The 15,885-nt window shown below is 40.8% G+C and overlaps 1 protein-coding gene and 1 long non-coding RNA gene across 2 annotated transcripts; one reads left to right on the top strand and one right to left on the bottom strand.

Moving 5' to 3' along the window:
• Positions 1 to 1,263: 1,263 nt before the first annotated feature.
• gucy1b2 (guanylate cyclase 1, soluble, beta 2) lies at positions 1,264 to 13,925 on the bottom strand. The gene is made up of 13 exons (XM_046840355.1): positions 13,822 to 13,925; positions 13,368 to 13,536; positions 12,469 to 12,629; positions 10,681 to 10,780; positions 10,330 to 10,524; positions 10,086 to 10,189; positions 7,876 to 8,092; positions 5,596 to 5,916; positions 5,355 to 5,503; positions 4,235 to 4,381; positions 3,974 to 4,128; positions 3,632 to 3,819; positions 1,264 to 2,727 (listed from the first exon to the last, which is right to left on the bottom strand). The coding sequence occupies exons 1-13, from the start codon at positions 13,822 to 13,824 to the stop codon at positions 2,477 to 2,479; spliced, it is 2,160 nt and encodes a 719-aa protein (XP_046696311.1). The 5' UTR covers positions 13,825 to 13,925; the 3' UTR covers positions 1,264 to 2,476.
• LOC124379794 lies at positions 13,219 to 15,147 on the top strand. The gene is made up of 3 exons (XR_006924535.1): positions 13,219 to 13,334; positions 13,430 to 14,939; positions 15,011 to 15,147. It is a non-coding gene; the product is annotated as an uncharacterized LOC124379794 (long non-coding RNA).
• Positions 15,148 to 15,885: the final 738 nt, after the last annotated feature.

Raw genomic sequence — 15,885 nt, 5'->3', positions numbered from 1 at the left:
AACGGCTGTTAGCTACTAGCCTGGCTGATGTTAACCGTCTGTCATTTGTATTAGCCACATCTGATTTCCATTTTGAAAAAACAAACAAAAACCCAACAACTCCAGGGCATGTGGATGATTTCTCCAGAGAGTGATTAGTACCGTGTGCTGGGGTTTGAGTTTTCACACGGTGTCGCGTGTCGGGAGAAAACAGGTGCAAATGAAGCGTGGCCTGAGGCCTCCTGTCTGCCCCGATGGAGTGCTCAGAGAGCTGCCGTAGCCAATCTGAGAGTAATTCTACGTCCATCTAAATTTTCCCCCAAACTCACAGCCAGATGGTTTGGTGCTCACATTGATTGCAGCTGTACAGAAACAAGGTATTGAATTCACTAGTCAGGAACTACTGCATGGTAATGGCCATGGAAAAAAGTTTCCCTGATGGACACATTTGCGGTATCGTTCTGCTAGTTTATTGTTTCGGAAGATCGGAATGCAGATCTTTACAGGACCTCAGTATCTTTTAATTATAATAAACAATGCAGTTATATGAGTAGAATTGCTTGTATATGAACCAACAATTGACCTAACTAGTGTGAAGGTAATGATCCTAGATATGCCCTGGAATTAATCACCTTACACAGAACAGTTTCAAATATATGTATGCAAATACCTGACACTTTTTTTCACAATTGGTGTTTTTTTTTTTTTTATTTAACTCGTACGTTTCTTTCTTAAAGTAAGGCAACATGAATGTATCTTGTCCATCGTTCAAAAAAAGTCCGTACTGCATGCCTGCCCATAAGAATTCTATGTGTCTTTTTAACTTCCAATTCCACATTAAGTTCCCATTCACACTTTCAATAACCTACACTTTTCTAGGAAGATGTTCCTCTAGTTTTTTAAGGGTACTTGTGGAGATTTGTGTACATTTATCCACAAGTGTGTTGGTAAAGTCAGGTAATGATTGAGGCGAGGTGAGAAGGCCTGGGGAGCAGTCAACTTTCCAATTAATTCTAGGGTTAAAGTCAGAGCTCTGTAGCAGGCCACTTAAGATCTTCCACTCCAGTTTGTGTACACTATATCTTCATGGAGCTGGCTTTGTGCTCAGGTGAATTGTCATGCTGGAACGGGTTTGGGTCTCCTAGTGTAGAGACAATTTCCAAGTTTGTGTTGATAATTTTGTAGTGATCAGGTACAGGAGCACGGATGGAAGGCAAATGCTACTTGACATCATTTAGCATTTTGCTAGCAAAACATGTTTGCTGTGATTGCAGAAAATGAGCATACAATATAGGTCGGCTTTAATGAATCATTCAAGAGTAACAGTGTGACATTTTTAAACAGTGGTCTTAAATAAATTGAAAATTAAATATAGTAAAAGATATTTATGCAGATGTTTGACAAAGTCAGGCAAACCTATGGTAACACACAACCCGCACCAATAGACCACTAAAGAGCAATGATTTCTACAAACGTACATGTAGCAGAGGTAGCTCTCATTTCGATATATTATTAGTGTCAAAGGTCTTTTGCTTTGTCAGTCAGGGATTTCTGGCAAATATCTGCACTGATCCTTTCTGTTTATTGCTACCTATGAAAGTACAACCCCCATTCTAAAGAAGTTGGGATACTATGTAAAATGTGAATCAAAACAGAATGCAGTGATTTGCTAGTAATCAAATGTTTAAACTGAGAATGTAAACCATTTTAAGGAAAAAATACGGTCATTTTTGAAGCATCACATCATCTGTCCATATACCTTCTGGGAACTAAAGAGACCAATTGCCAATGTTGTCTGATACAGGATTCTACAAACTCAACAGTTCTGGGTTTACTTTGTTGTGTTTTTCATTTTACAATGCGCCAAATGTTTTTTCAAACAGTAAAAGTTCTAACCTGCAGGCAGAGCAGTTCAGCATCCTGACTCTTCTACTATGAAGTCATGCTGTTGTAATAGATGCAATATTCAGTTTGCAAGGCCTTCCTTGAAATAGAAGTTTTCTGGATGGAAGCATTTGTTGTGCAATTTTATGTTGAGGAACATTGTCTACAAATTGTGGAACAATTTTCAAATACGGACTTTTGTAGATTTTTGAAGCTCTGCCCATTTTTACTTCTGAGAGCCTTTGCCTCTCTAAGATACACAATTTCTACCAAATCATTTATATCCTCACTGACCTGATGTGTAATTTTTAATAACACATTTTTTCCCATACTTTATTTGCCCCATCCCAACTTTTTTTTGAGACATGTTACAGCCATCACATTTTTTTCCTCTCAATTTAAACATTTGATATGCTTTTATTTGTTGTTCTTGTCTGAATAAAGTATGGGTTTTTGAGATTTGCAAATCATTGCATTGTGTATTTATTTCCATTGTACACAGTTTCCAAACTCTCAGAACTCTGGGGTTGTATAATAATCTGTTCTAAAGCCCCTATTGGATATGTAATATTTGCACAATTTATACTTATATGAAGGTTGTGTGTACCCACATTTAAAGAAGTATGCAGAGACGAGAGTTGATGTTCACATTTTCAGAATGAAGGCCGTTCTCTATGGGTTCGGAGTAATCAGGCACGTAATGAATTACATCATGTTGAGAAGAGTCGGCCGCAATGAAATATGGCGAAGTGTTATCCATGACAGGAAGGGGTGAAGGCTCATCAGAAGAAAGACTGGGGGAGGAGCTGCTGCTTTGCACTTTGGTAGGAGATTTCCTCACTTCTTCCACTTCTTTTGCTTTATCTGGTGACAAAGGGAACTTGCAAAGATTTCAGGCGAATGACCCCAATTTGTACCATTATAAATGATGTGCAAGCCAAAGTCTTGACCATCCCACATTCTTATAAATTAAAGATTTATAAAGATAAACACCATTGGACATTTCTGTCAGTAACATATGTGTGTATTTAGGTGGCTAAAGAAACCAAGGGAATATTCCTCAGACTTAACTAGTAAACAAGGTAGTAACATGCAAAGCTGAGAAGTTCCCCCCACCACGTCTCTGTTGGGATAACCCCCTAGCACCAGAACCGGAGGAGCAGCAAGTGGCTAGAGCACAGTGAAATTTTTCTTGGCATATCCCAGCAACGTTAGAAAGCTGGGGTCAGAGCTCAGGGTCAGCCATGATACATTGGGCCTGGAGCACTGATTTTTAAGGGACTTGCTCAGTGGCCCTAAAAGTGGCAGCTTGGTGATACCCATGTTTGACCCCTGACTTTCCGTTCAATGACCCAGAGCTACCATATTCCCATCAACATCTCATTAACTAGGTGTTTGAATCTGCACACCCTCCACTCAGTGGAAGTTTTTAGCTCTTCCTGCCATTCAGTGTAAACTCTGCTGTGTATGAAATTCCCAGGAGATCTGGAAATTCCCTAATATAGAAATCACTATAGCAATACAAAAATGGCATATATACAGTGGTGTAAACTACATGGCCTTGTGTGAAAATGTGTTTCCCCCCCTAAACCTAATAACTGGTTGGGCCGCCCTTAGCAGCAACAACTGCAATCAAGCTTTTGCGATAACTTGCTTGATGTTTGATGATCTGAAACATTAAAGTGTGACAAACGTGCACAAAAATAAGAAATCAGGAAACACTTTTTCACACCACTGTATCACTGATGGCGGAAACAAAAAAACATACCCTCTGTCGCTTGCATCGACTCTTTACGGTCATCTCTGTACAAACAAGAGGCGTCTTCCCCAATTCCCATGATCTGCTCCTCAGACAGTTCAAGGTTCTGGAGCAGGAAGTAGGTCGTCATCAGGCCCTTGCCTTTCACTTGGATCTCACCTCTTTCATGGATCTTAAACTGCTTGTCCTTAAGGACACTTTAAAGATGTTTAAAAAGACAAACACATCCAGATTATGGGTAAGAAATGGCATTACAGACATTGTATCAAACCTGTAGTAGAAACAGTCACAAATTCTTTATGGTGGATTTGGTTTTGGTCTTTTTTTGGTGGATTTAGACTCGTATGGTACCTGTAGGTGAACGGACTCATGTGTATATGGTCAGGGACTCCATGACTCTCCATTCGGGATGCCGTATTGACCGTGTCACCGAACAGACAATAGCGGGGCATTTTGTCCCCTACGACACCAGCCAGCACAGGCCCAGTGTGTAGGCCTACTCTGATCTGAAACACAAACAGACATGTGGCATGTGGATTCTTGAAAAACATAGATAAACACAGCTGCAAAATCTCCCCGTGACCACAGCAAAACACTGATAAGCTCTAGCACCTGTATTGGCTGGTCTGTGATAGGGTTGTTCACCTCCCTGGCAGCAATCCTCATGCCCAAGGCAAAGTTTGCCACGCGCTCAGCGTGTGTGTCCTTGGGAATGGGCACACCACCAACCACCATGTAAGCATCGCCAATCGTCTCCACCTGCAACGGAGCACATGATTTCAGGGAAAAGGCAGCAGACCACTGAAATAAAAATGCAATCACTGGTTAACTTCTATCCAAAACATATTTACACTTACAAGGACATTTACAAGACAGACTTATCAAGGAAACCTGGACATCATGAGGAAAGGTCAGCCAAAATGGTTCAACAGTTCAGTTCTTAAGAGTTTTTTTTTAACCTATTTATAATTTTGGGTTTTTTCTTTCCTGTAGAATTTGTACAAAAACATAATTTGACCTCATTTCAGGTCCCTGGGAAGGTTTCCTGGTGGTCAAATGGTTAGGATGCGGCGCTCTCACTGCTGTGGCCCGGGTTTGATCCCCGGTCAGGGAACCAACCCCAGCCATTAGGGTTGCACAAGCCTTAGTGCCGGTCCCAAGCCCGGATAAATAGGGAGGGTTGTGTTAGGAAGGGCATCCAGCATAAAAACGTGCCAAATCAAACATCGGATGGTCCGCTGTGGCGACCCCTAATGGAAGAAGCTGAAAGAATGTTTTTTCAGGTTCCCAGGAAAACCGTAATCTCTGGGGCTTTCGTGGTCGGACACCTCAAAGGTACTACAAAAATGCGTGGGGTCATTTTATGAGGTTAATATTGATGCTACTGCTAAAGATGTGGGTGGTGCAGCTGTGGCTGTAGTGAAAGGAGATTTGTTGATTTGAGTAACTGGGTTTTTCTTGCTTTATGAGATGCAGCACTCTGTCATACTGCCAACCGTGGTGTCATCATGATGGTATTAAGAGGAGGATTGATTCAGGCTTGACACCACTGAAGGCCTAGGTTTGAAATGTATGGCCCTCCACTGCATTAAATGATCACATAATTTCTCGCATGGTGATCCTAATACACTAAGTATTAGGTAGTTTTAAGTTTCCTCTGGCAAACAATTACTCGTGACTGCTCCTAAGTATGTTGAAGCAAAATGATGAATGATTGAGTTATTCATCTTACCTTGTAGACATCGTGAACATTTGTGAGGCGGTCGAACTTGGAGTACATGGCGTTAAGCATGTTGACGATCTGGATGGGCTCGCAAGCCGCGCAGATGTTTGTGAAGGTGACCACGTCGCTGAAGAGAATAGTGCACACCTTGAAGTCGCCTGATGTGAAGGCAAGCAAAAAAAAAAAATGCATGCATTCTGAGCTTTAAATGCCAATGAGTTATGCTAAAGATTGACCAATTGTCCTTTACCTGACTCCACCTTCTTGCCCTCTTTGAGCTGGTTAGCGACATGACGTGGCAGCATGGCATACAGCAGTGTCTCGGTCTTCTTCTTTTCAATTTCCAAGTGGCGAGAGAGAATGCGGAGCTCCTCCTTCTTACGCTCGAGCTGGTTGGAGAGCTCGATCTCTGCCAGCCTCTGCTGGTTGAGCAGGATGAGGTCACGAGTGGTGTCGTGCTGAGCGATGTCGGCCAAGTGCAGGCCGCGTTCCTCCAGTTCCTGCAGACTGCGCAGCTTTGGAGAGCAGAGATATACCATACATTGCAGCGGCTCCATCCAAACCATCTGGCCTAAAATGCAAATAATGCATTGCATTACCCTTTTAGTCAATGCATGACATATCTGTAATGAAAGGTAGTTAAACACACCAATTTTTTTTGACCATCTAACAGTTTTTCTCAGTTGCTTTGGAGCATTTGAATCATCCTTGAATTCTTAAAACAATTAGTACAAAAAGCACCACACATTGGATTTCTTGCTAAAGCCTGTACTTTTGTCATTGTTCACAATCAAGATCGTCAAAAAATGTTTAGCCGTGTTGTCAGTATGACGGCGCATGGTTTCGGTATTGCCTACGGTTTGGATTACAACGACTGAAAAATGCACAAGGATGAAGTTCTTCTGTATGGCATCTGAATTTCAACAGCAAAAATGGATTTATTTGATTTTGATTGATCGCAAGAGACCGGACAGGATTCCCACTTTTACTGTACAGTAGTGTCGATTTCGTTTTCTGGTTGTTCATCCATTTTTAGAAATGGTAATTCTGTGTTTTTGTCGCTACGTTCACAAGATTCACCTTTGACCTTTTTTAGAGAACTAGTTAATCGTTGGTTGATCTTGATGCCATTCACTCGCTTTCATTGGTGCCATTCAAGATTCATTGATTCTTTTCAAATTTAATCTTGACAGATTATGACAACCGGTTTAACCATTTTGCGGCGAACTGATGTCGAGATGTTTTTGGGGGTTGAGACTGATAACTGAATCAATCCATTAATGCACCATTCGCAATTTGATCAAAGCAATGAGAAATTGCAATTACAGGTGACCACATGATGTGGAGGTTAAGCAAGTAGTTTTAAGAAATGCATCAAAGCTTAATAAAGCTGAGTGTTTGTTGTTGTTGTTGTTTTTTTTTAAGTTAATTTCTGCACATTGGACACACATGCAGAAGTGTATACCAACCACAAATCTATCCAGGGATCTACCATGATGCTGTTTTAGTGATTTCTCACCACAGTTACTGTTTATGTGGATTTCTTTTGTCCATGAGGGTTTTTACACCATCTCCCAAAAACTCTTAAGGTTTCCTCCTCATACCATCTGAGGGAGTTTTTCCTTGCCACAGTCTCCACTGGCTTACTCACTACAATTCTAAAGAAACAAATGTATACATTCTTCTATAACTGCTTTATCTGTGTGAAGCTGCTTTGAGACAATGTCCGTTGCACTATACAGATAAAAAATGAATGTATCTGAGCAAGGTACAGTGGGATAGACCAGTGTCCCATACAGGACACCTCCCAGGATCTCAGCCTTCCCTGGAAAAAGTATACCAGATTATCTATGTTATTCTTTTTTGATACAGTATACAACCCTTTCCACTTTCTACTCTTCGGATCTGCTTGTTAATTCCTGATTCTTGGAGTTCTGTCATATACAACAGTATAATGAACGGAGATTCCGAGTCCTCCAAATGATTGTCGTTCGTTCTTCCTTTCATTTTTTTGCCGCATGATTGACTAAACTGAATCGAGCAAAGTGCGCCGAATCAATAATTAAAGTGAAAATTGTATACTGCATGTATCAGATTTAAAACACTGGTGCTTGACAAGGCCATAAATGGACCAGCACCATATTACCTCAGAGACCTCATCACATCTCACACTGGTTCACGCTGTCTGAGATCCTCCAGCACTGCTCCACTGGTACCACCTTCTCTCAGAGTAAGAGGTAGGTACACCTCAAGGCTCTTCTGTGTTCTGGCACCGAGGTGGTGGAATGAACCTCCCCTAGAGTCCCTGGCTGTCTTCAAGTGACGGTTGAAGACTTACCTCTTCCTGAATCACTTAAACTTGCACTTTCCAAGTTTGCGTTGTTTTTACAAATTCAACAGAGTTGTAGTCTGATTTATCTTAAGTTTGTAATCTAGCGTACCAGTGTAGATTTATTCATTGCTAGAGACTCAAAGCACTTTTGGACAAGGGCGTCTGCTAAATAGCGCAAATGTAAATGTAGAATAATACCTCGTAATTTGAGCATGGACTGGTTTTGAAACCTTTCCGGAAGCATCTCCCGCTTAGTCTTCAGTACAAACTGGCTATTGATGAACTTCTTGATGCTGTACATGTTAAGGGTTACTTCAGGATGGACCACGCTGAAGTATTCATCCAGACGGATGCCTGCCTTTTGCAGCCCTGGCACAAACTTCTGTATGTTTACACCAGTCTGTTTTACAATCAGCTGCAAAGACACACACAGTACATTTGGCATTTCTGTAGTAAATGACTGAAATATAGTGGTTCTACACTTAATTTGTATGTGGGCCAGAGAAATTGATTATATATTCTTGTTACAATAGAACCCCGGTGAATGCACCTTGTATTACGAGAATATGTGAGTCCGAGCATAGCGGTTTTTCGAAACGAATTTATGTTGTACGCTGGGGTTCCACTGTAATTAATGAATTAAATGATAGATAGATCGGTCAGTCGGTCGGTAGGTAGGTGGGTAGATGGGTAGGTAGGTGGGTAGGTAGGTACTTTGTATCTGAATTGTTACAAATTCTTTACAAAATATATATATATTTACACAATGTATTAACTATACATCTGTCTTCCTTTACATTGCTGTATGAATAAACTCTATGCTGATTTGTACTGTATGTAATATGTATACAGTGGCATATAATCTCAACTAATGATCCTCAATGAACAAAAACACATACATTACAGTATAAGGACAAAAGTATTGGAATACCTGACTTTCACAGCCATATGTGGTTTATTCCCAAACCTTTACCAAAATGTTCGAGGCACACAAGTGTATTGGATGTCTTTGAACTGAAAGACCAAACAAAGCCCTTGTAAACAAAGCCAGTTCTGTAGAAATATTCTTTCCATGGGTTGAATGGAAGATCTTGAGTGGCCTGGTATAATGTTTTGATCTCAACCCTATTGAACACTTTCGTGATGAATTGAAACGTCCCAGCTCAGGCCTCCTCACCAGACATCTGTACCTGACTTGACAAACCCTCACAATATATATTTGTGTGATTTTTTTTTAACATCCCATTCATACATTTGCTGTCATAATAACCTCTAAGAAACTTTTCTGGGAAGATGTTCCTCTAGATCAGGGTGTCAAACTCAAATTCACAGTGGGCCAAAATTTAAAACTGGGGCGAAGTCGCGGGCCAAAATTGACTGCAATTGTGCATGTTTTCCGTCTCTCCAGATTATAAACATTGAATTTGGAACAACCAAAGCTTAATATTATAAACACATGAGAAATTAAATTCGAAATAAAACACACATCAGTGGTATTCGTTTCTTATTATGTCTCTCTCTATCTGTAGCCTTTCGAATTCCTTTTTAATGAAAAACTTTTTTCACAGGCCAACATCAAAACAACCAAAAATAATAATAATTTACTTCAATTAAAAAAAGCAATCTTTCAACCATTAACAGTCAATGCCTTGGAGTAAAAAAAGTGCATAAAGACATTCATTCAAGCTCAGTTCATACCCTCTGATTTACTCTGATGCACATTGGTTCAAGCTAGATACCTGCATCTCTTCTTAGATGCAAGTGCATAAATGTCTGGGTTTAGGCTCTGAGATGAGGAAATCCTCAGGATTGAGTGAAGATGTTCATTAGTGAGACGACTCCTGAGTGGGGTTTTGTTCATCTTCATCAAAGAGAACATTTTCTCACAAAGATCTAAGATCGGCGAGTTTTTCAGCGGTCTCGACTAACGAGCCAATGAACTAACAAAGCATTCTGGGATTTGTAGTATTAGCGGGGTGTGTGCGCTATATACTGGCGGGCCAGCTCTAATACACATTTGATATGACCTCACGGGCCAAATATAAACCATGCCTGAGTTTGACACCCCTGCACTAGATTTTCGAGTGTACCTGTGGAGATTTTTGCTCATTCAGCCACAGTTAGTAAAGTGAGGTAATGATGTAGGTGAGGAGGTTTGGGGTGCAGTCAGCGTTCCAATTCATCCCAAAGATGATTGAAAGGCTTAAGATCAGTGTTCTATAAATAAAAGATCTTCCATCACAATGTATAAACTACATCTCCATGGAACTGGTTTTGTGCACAGGCATCATCATTCACATGCCTCCAATTTAGTGGTAACTGTTTTTTGGGGGGGAGAGACATATGGCTGGAAATATCAGTTGTATTAGTTCTTTGCAATGAATAGACAGTCATGGAAAAGTCCTCACATCCTTGTCAAATACAATATGAAAGGGAAAAGCATTGCAGAAAGCTTTCTCATCAATCCACAATTTCTTCGGGTACCTGGGACAGAACGAGGGAAGGAGACTGTCTGTGATGGAAAGAAATCTGTCATTAACACATGCAATCATACAAAAATATGAATTGCTTAATATTTTACAGTAAAGGACTAATATATTGGTTCTTTTTTTAAAATAAAACTGGCCCGATTACCGAGACTTGCGGCCCTACCTGACATAACCATCGCTCCAACCTCTCTCTGCTCTCGACCTTCATCTTCTTCAGCCTTTGTCCCTTCACTTGCTTGTGTCATGAGGAAAATAACATGTTCCTTCTTTCCAGTGCGCTCCGCCTCCTCGGGCTGCTCGAGGACGCTCATGGTCACTTCACTGCCGAAGAAATCCTTCGCCACCGCTTCGATTATGCCTGTGTAAAGGTGTAGCCATGGTAACAAACAAAAGAGAGCGGGAAAAAAAAAAGTGTTTTTCAAAGCTGCCCACTGTGGTTAATGGTAGGGTCAGACGCCAGTTTATCTCAGACTCTGGCAGTAATTAGTTCTTGTTTTGTCGGAACTGTGTGTACCAGGCACTATGTGATGGAGTCCTTCCCTGTCTGAGTAATAGTGCAGAAGCGTCCGACCGTCATCTGTTCTCTCCACGCGGAACGAAGGTGCGTTCATCTCCTGAGGAAACAGGATAGACAAATGTAATGTCCTTATGTATTGTATAATTATTATTACATGCCTGGGCATACGGATTTTTTTTTTTTTTTTATCCATTCATTGTTACATTTACATGGTACTAAATGAGATACTAATTTGTCATATTAGCTATAAACAGACGTTTGACCTTTGTCCTTCATTTGTTCACACTCGTTGCTTTGAATTAGTTGCTACAATGGAGACGATGACATTTTAGAACACCACTGTTCTGCTGGTTGGGGAGCCTTTCGTCCAATCGGATTCGAGAATTCACCAGTGCTCTGATGCAATACAGTGTAATTCGTCTTCATTCATAAAATGAATTCAAGGAATCTAATTAAGATTTGGGCTCCGGCACCTTCTTTGCTCCCCCCCCACATGCATTTTTCCTTTCTGTCCTGGTTATTGCTACCACCTTTTTTTCTCATTTCTTGTGTCTATTTAAGTGTACTATAGATAAAAAAAAAAAAAAAAGAGGATTGGGACACCTGACTTTTCCAGCCACATGTGCTTCTTTCCCTGACTGTCACCACAACATTGGAGGGACACAATTGTATAGAACATCCTTGGATGTAACAGCATTAGATTTTCTCCTCACTTGAACCTTGAACAAGGGCCATGTCCTCACTAATAAGTTTTCATCTAAAAGAGCATATTTGTCTCTCCGTTTTGGTCTTTTATTCATTAAGACGTCGTTTTTAGTTGACGGAAATGTAGCGTGTTGAAACCGCTCCCAAAAGTGGATAAACTTGAAAACGATGCAGCATTTTTATGGAAATGAGGCAGGTAGAAGCGTCTTACGCTTCACTTATACATGTATAAGGACGTGAGCGTTTTCAGACGTTTCTGTGTGGACGAGCAACTGTTGGGAAACGATTGAAAGCGATAGCTGAGACGGAAAACACTGTTCTTAAATGTATCCGGATAAGTGTAGACATAGCCAAGGACAGCCGAATCCGTTCCAGCATGACAGTGCACACAGCCAGCTCTGTTAAAGATATGGGTTGGAGTGGAAGATCTTGAATGATCTGCTATAAAACTCTGACCTCAACCCTATTGAACATGACGAATTGGAACACTGACCGCACCCTAGGGCTCCTCACCTTATCGCCTACATCAGTACCTGACTTTACTAACACTCTTGTGTCTGAATGAGCACAAATCTCCACAATCACACTCCAAAATGTAGTGGAACACCTTCCCAGAAAACTGGAGGCTCTTATAACAGCAAATGGGGAGTAAATGTGGAAGTGGATGTTCTTTGTGTTTAGTGTTGGATAGGCCAGCCTTTCCTGCTTTGAGCAAGTTATGCTGTTGTTCAGGTAGATGCCTTCAGGATCTACCCTGGGTTTACATTTCCGATTTGGACTTACATTATTTACTTTGTCTTTACAAGTCAGTTGTACATTAGTTCATGGAAAGAGTGTCTGACTCCCACACTGCTGGCAGGCGTCCAAGTGCTGACCTTGACCATTCACTATATTATAACCCTTTAAAAATGATGAAGGTGTTTGTCAAACAGAAGGAAACAGAAGTCGTCTGGAACAACAAGTCATTTATATACTTCAAATAGGTGTAGAAAAGAAAAGAAAAGAAATAATCAAGGAGCCCTGGCCTTGAGCTTGCACTACATCAAGCAGACACTAAGACGAAGGAGACCGTTGACAGACCTCGTAAGATAACGCCAGGTAACTATGGAGGGCATCAAGGTTCTCGATGAACTCCACCAAATTTCCACCGAGGGTTCGGAGCATGTCGTCGTAGCCCGACATTTTACAAAAGCTGAAGAAGTACTCCCCAAATAACTTCAGCACCACCTCTGAAGAAACATCTGGAAGATAAGACACAAGGGTCAAGGCAATTCAATTTAAGGCATTTGATAGACGCTCTCATCCAGAGTGAGTGACTTACAGTTTTCTCAGTTATTCAGCTGAGGGTTAAGGGCCTTGTTTAGGGGCCCAGCAGTGGCAGCTTGGTCGTGTCCGGATTTAAACCCATGACCTTCTGGTGAACATATTAACTGAACTTAACTGAAAACTGAACTTCACTACCCGTGACAATGTTTATCATTTCCAAGAGCTCAGGTGCGAGACCTGTCCAATGGTTCACACCTGTCCTTGTCCACACACAATGGCATCCGTGTGTGACACACTGCTCTCAGGGGACATTGTTAACACTATCTCGCCGTGTCTCTAAACAGAACAAAACCCGTCTCCAAGGACGTCGCACATACACAGACTGCCCACTAGCAGCTGAAAACCTTTTTTTTTTTCATTATTTTTTTTCTCTGTCTGAGTTTATCAATGTTTCATTTGACCCTGGAACTCATACAGAGTTTCTAAGTAGGAATACAACACAAGTATAAAACGGAGGATGTTCACGAGCTTAAAAAGGTGAACTTGGTGAATATGAGTTAATAAGAAAAAAAAAAAACAGACGGATATCGTCTTCTGAAGAAACAACGACTACGCAGAAACTACAGCTTCTTGCAAACCTCAGTGACGATTGGGGAAAAAAAACACGAAAGCAATGTGAGGTAGGGACCATAAAAAAAAAAAAATCGTCTCACCCAGCAATTTGCATGCCTCCTTTACCAAGCGAATGGTGATGATATCATCATAAATTTCATAGGTCATGAAGGTGTCCTGGACTTCCCCAAGTAAACGGAGCTGCTCCCAGGTCTCTTCTCCAAACTTCTCGACCACTAATGTTCTCAAACATGTGTTAATGAAGCCGTACTGCCACGAAAGAGAAAATATGGATGGCCAAAATCAAACTACTGTATACGTTTATCACTGTATAAATCACACACACATACAAAGTATTACTAATATCAATTATATTTCCATATTTGATTCGCCAAATGTGAGCCAGTCATCATATTTAATAAAACAAAATGATAAGTACAACACAAACTATAGAGAAACTGTATTATAGATAATCTGGACACACTAATGATGTTCACAGCTTTTCATTTTCACTCAGAATAATATGTATTTACTCAGCAATTAGAACGTCCTTACCATTGTGACTGTCGTGTTGTGGATGGAGCTGCTACTGTCACTAGGCGGAAGAATGGACGCTGCGGATGGGCTTTACGTTGCGGCCAAGTACGCACTTTCACATGGACCCTTCATTAGCAAATCAAACTCCTCCTTCCAGTTGTGGGCATACACACACACACACACACACACACACACTTCATAGAGGTTGCTGTAGTTAATTACTGCTCTGAGAAGGAAAATGTAATAAGGATTGTAATGTAATTACATATTTCTAATTATTTTGATAATTGCATTTACACTGCAGTTGCGCTCTCTCTCTCTCTCTCTCTCTCTCTCTCTCTCCTCTCGATGTTCAACTGTTGACTCTTTAGTTGTTGTCTGTTGTCTCTATCTATCTATCTATCTATCTATCTATCTATCTATCTATCTATCTATCTATCTATCTATCTATCTATCTATCTATCCATCTATCCATCTATTCTTTTCTGTCTTTCTTCCTTCCCTCTCTCCTTCCTTCCCTCCCTCCATGGTATTAGGCTCTACTGTAATTTGTTTCATATATAAATAAAGTATCTATCTTTCCTTCTTTTTTCTTGTAAATTTACCATTGGGATGAATAAAGTATCCATCCATCCATCCATCCATCCATCCATTCTTTCTTTCTTTTTTTCCTTCCTTCCCTCCTTCCTTATTCCTTCCCTTCATGGTATTAGGCTACTTTTATTTCAGATTTTCTGAAATATTGGTTCGACGAATCTTTTTGTTTGACTTTTCTTCCAGGGGAAAAACAAAAGACTCCATGTACAGATTGAAACTTGCCTAATTGTTAACTTCCCCATCATAACTCTTCAGTAAAAGGTTTCGGTTTTCTACCCACAAGCCAACACCAGTCTGCTGGCTATGTTTGAATGTGGTTGTACAAAATAAAAGGCTGGAAAGTCCTAAGAAATTGAGATCTCCCAAAAGCCCCAGAGATTTTATGAGAACTCCGATTTAATGGGAAATCGTGTTGGGTTAATATTTAGCTATTGCTCTGACTAACCTGCCATAAAGCTGGGTATAAAAGCTAAACAAGGGCGGTGTGAATCCTCACAACTCCTGACTCATCCCTGACTAACACCTCAACCACCTACAAGGTAAGTGTGTTTTGTTCTTTTTTTTTTCCTCAGATATTATACAAAATAATACCGCTAAATTTTCTACACAGATGCTTTGTGAAATCTCTCTCTGGCGCATGGGCATCCAGGAGCACCGCCACCATAAAGAGAATGACTCCAGAGGCATAGTCCTGCGTGAAATCCCACCAGACCACGGACACTCTACAGACGGAAATGTACGCTTCAATAAGCCTCAGAGAATACAAGTGTACCGGTCGCAGACTTCTAAAACCCATGATGCAGAACTTCGAAAGTCCTCGGTGTCACTGCCCGTTAATCCACAAGAGGCTTCGAGTTTCTTCAAAACAAACAGCAACTCGCCTGGGGGTTTGTCCCCGGAGGAGAGGACGGGGCAACCGGCTTTTGTCCCGTTCTATGCTGTAACTGATTAAAGCTGGTTTAATAGCTTTCATACTGAAGGACAAGACCGGGAAATGTAAAGAAATCAAAATACGGTACAGGCTAAATAAATGTGTATGTTACAGCACAGATCAGCGACATGGTTACTGTAATAGTGCCACACCTGATCAATAGATTCATGATGCTACTTATTGAAGAATTTAAGAACTTTGAGGATGGATTTGGGCTGTAATTAATATCAATAGTCTACTACAATGGCTCAGGACCACAGGTTGCCTCACCGCTCAACAGTAATAAATGGACACTCGGTGCCACCCAGACGAGGTTCCCCTTTTGAGTCTGGTTCCTCCTAAGGTTTCTTGCTTATGGCATCTCAGGGAGGTTTTTTTTGCCGTTTTATCTCTGTAAAGCTGCTTCGAGACCACGTCCATTATTAAAAGATGTGCATTTTCTTTACATTAAATTCCACATTAGTCCGTTTTCTCTGTTTTAATACCCCTAAACTCTTCTGGGAAGATGTTCCACTAGATTTTGGTGTGAATTTAGATTTATTTAGAATGTCATG

This window comes from Silurus meridionalis, chromosome 26 (assembly GCF_014805685.1).
Source record: "Silurus meridionalis isolate SWU-2019-XX chromosome 26, ASM1480568v1, whole genome shotgun sequence".
NCBI lineage: Eukaryota > Metazoa > Chordata > Actinopteri > Siluriformes > Siluridae > Silurus > Silurus meridionalis.
Note: the sequence above shows the minus strand (reverse complement) of the source record. Positions and strands in the feature narration are given on the sequence as shown.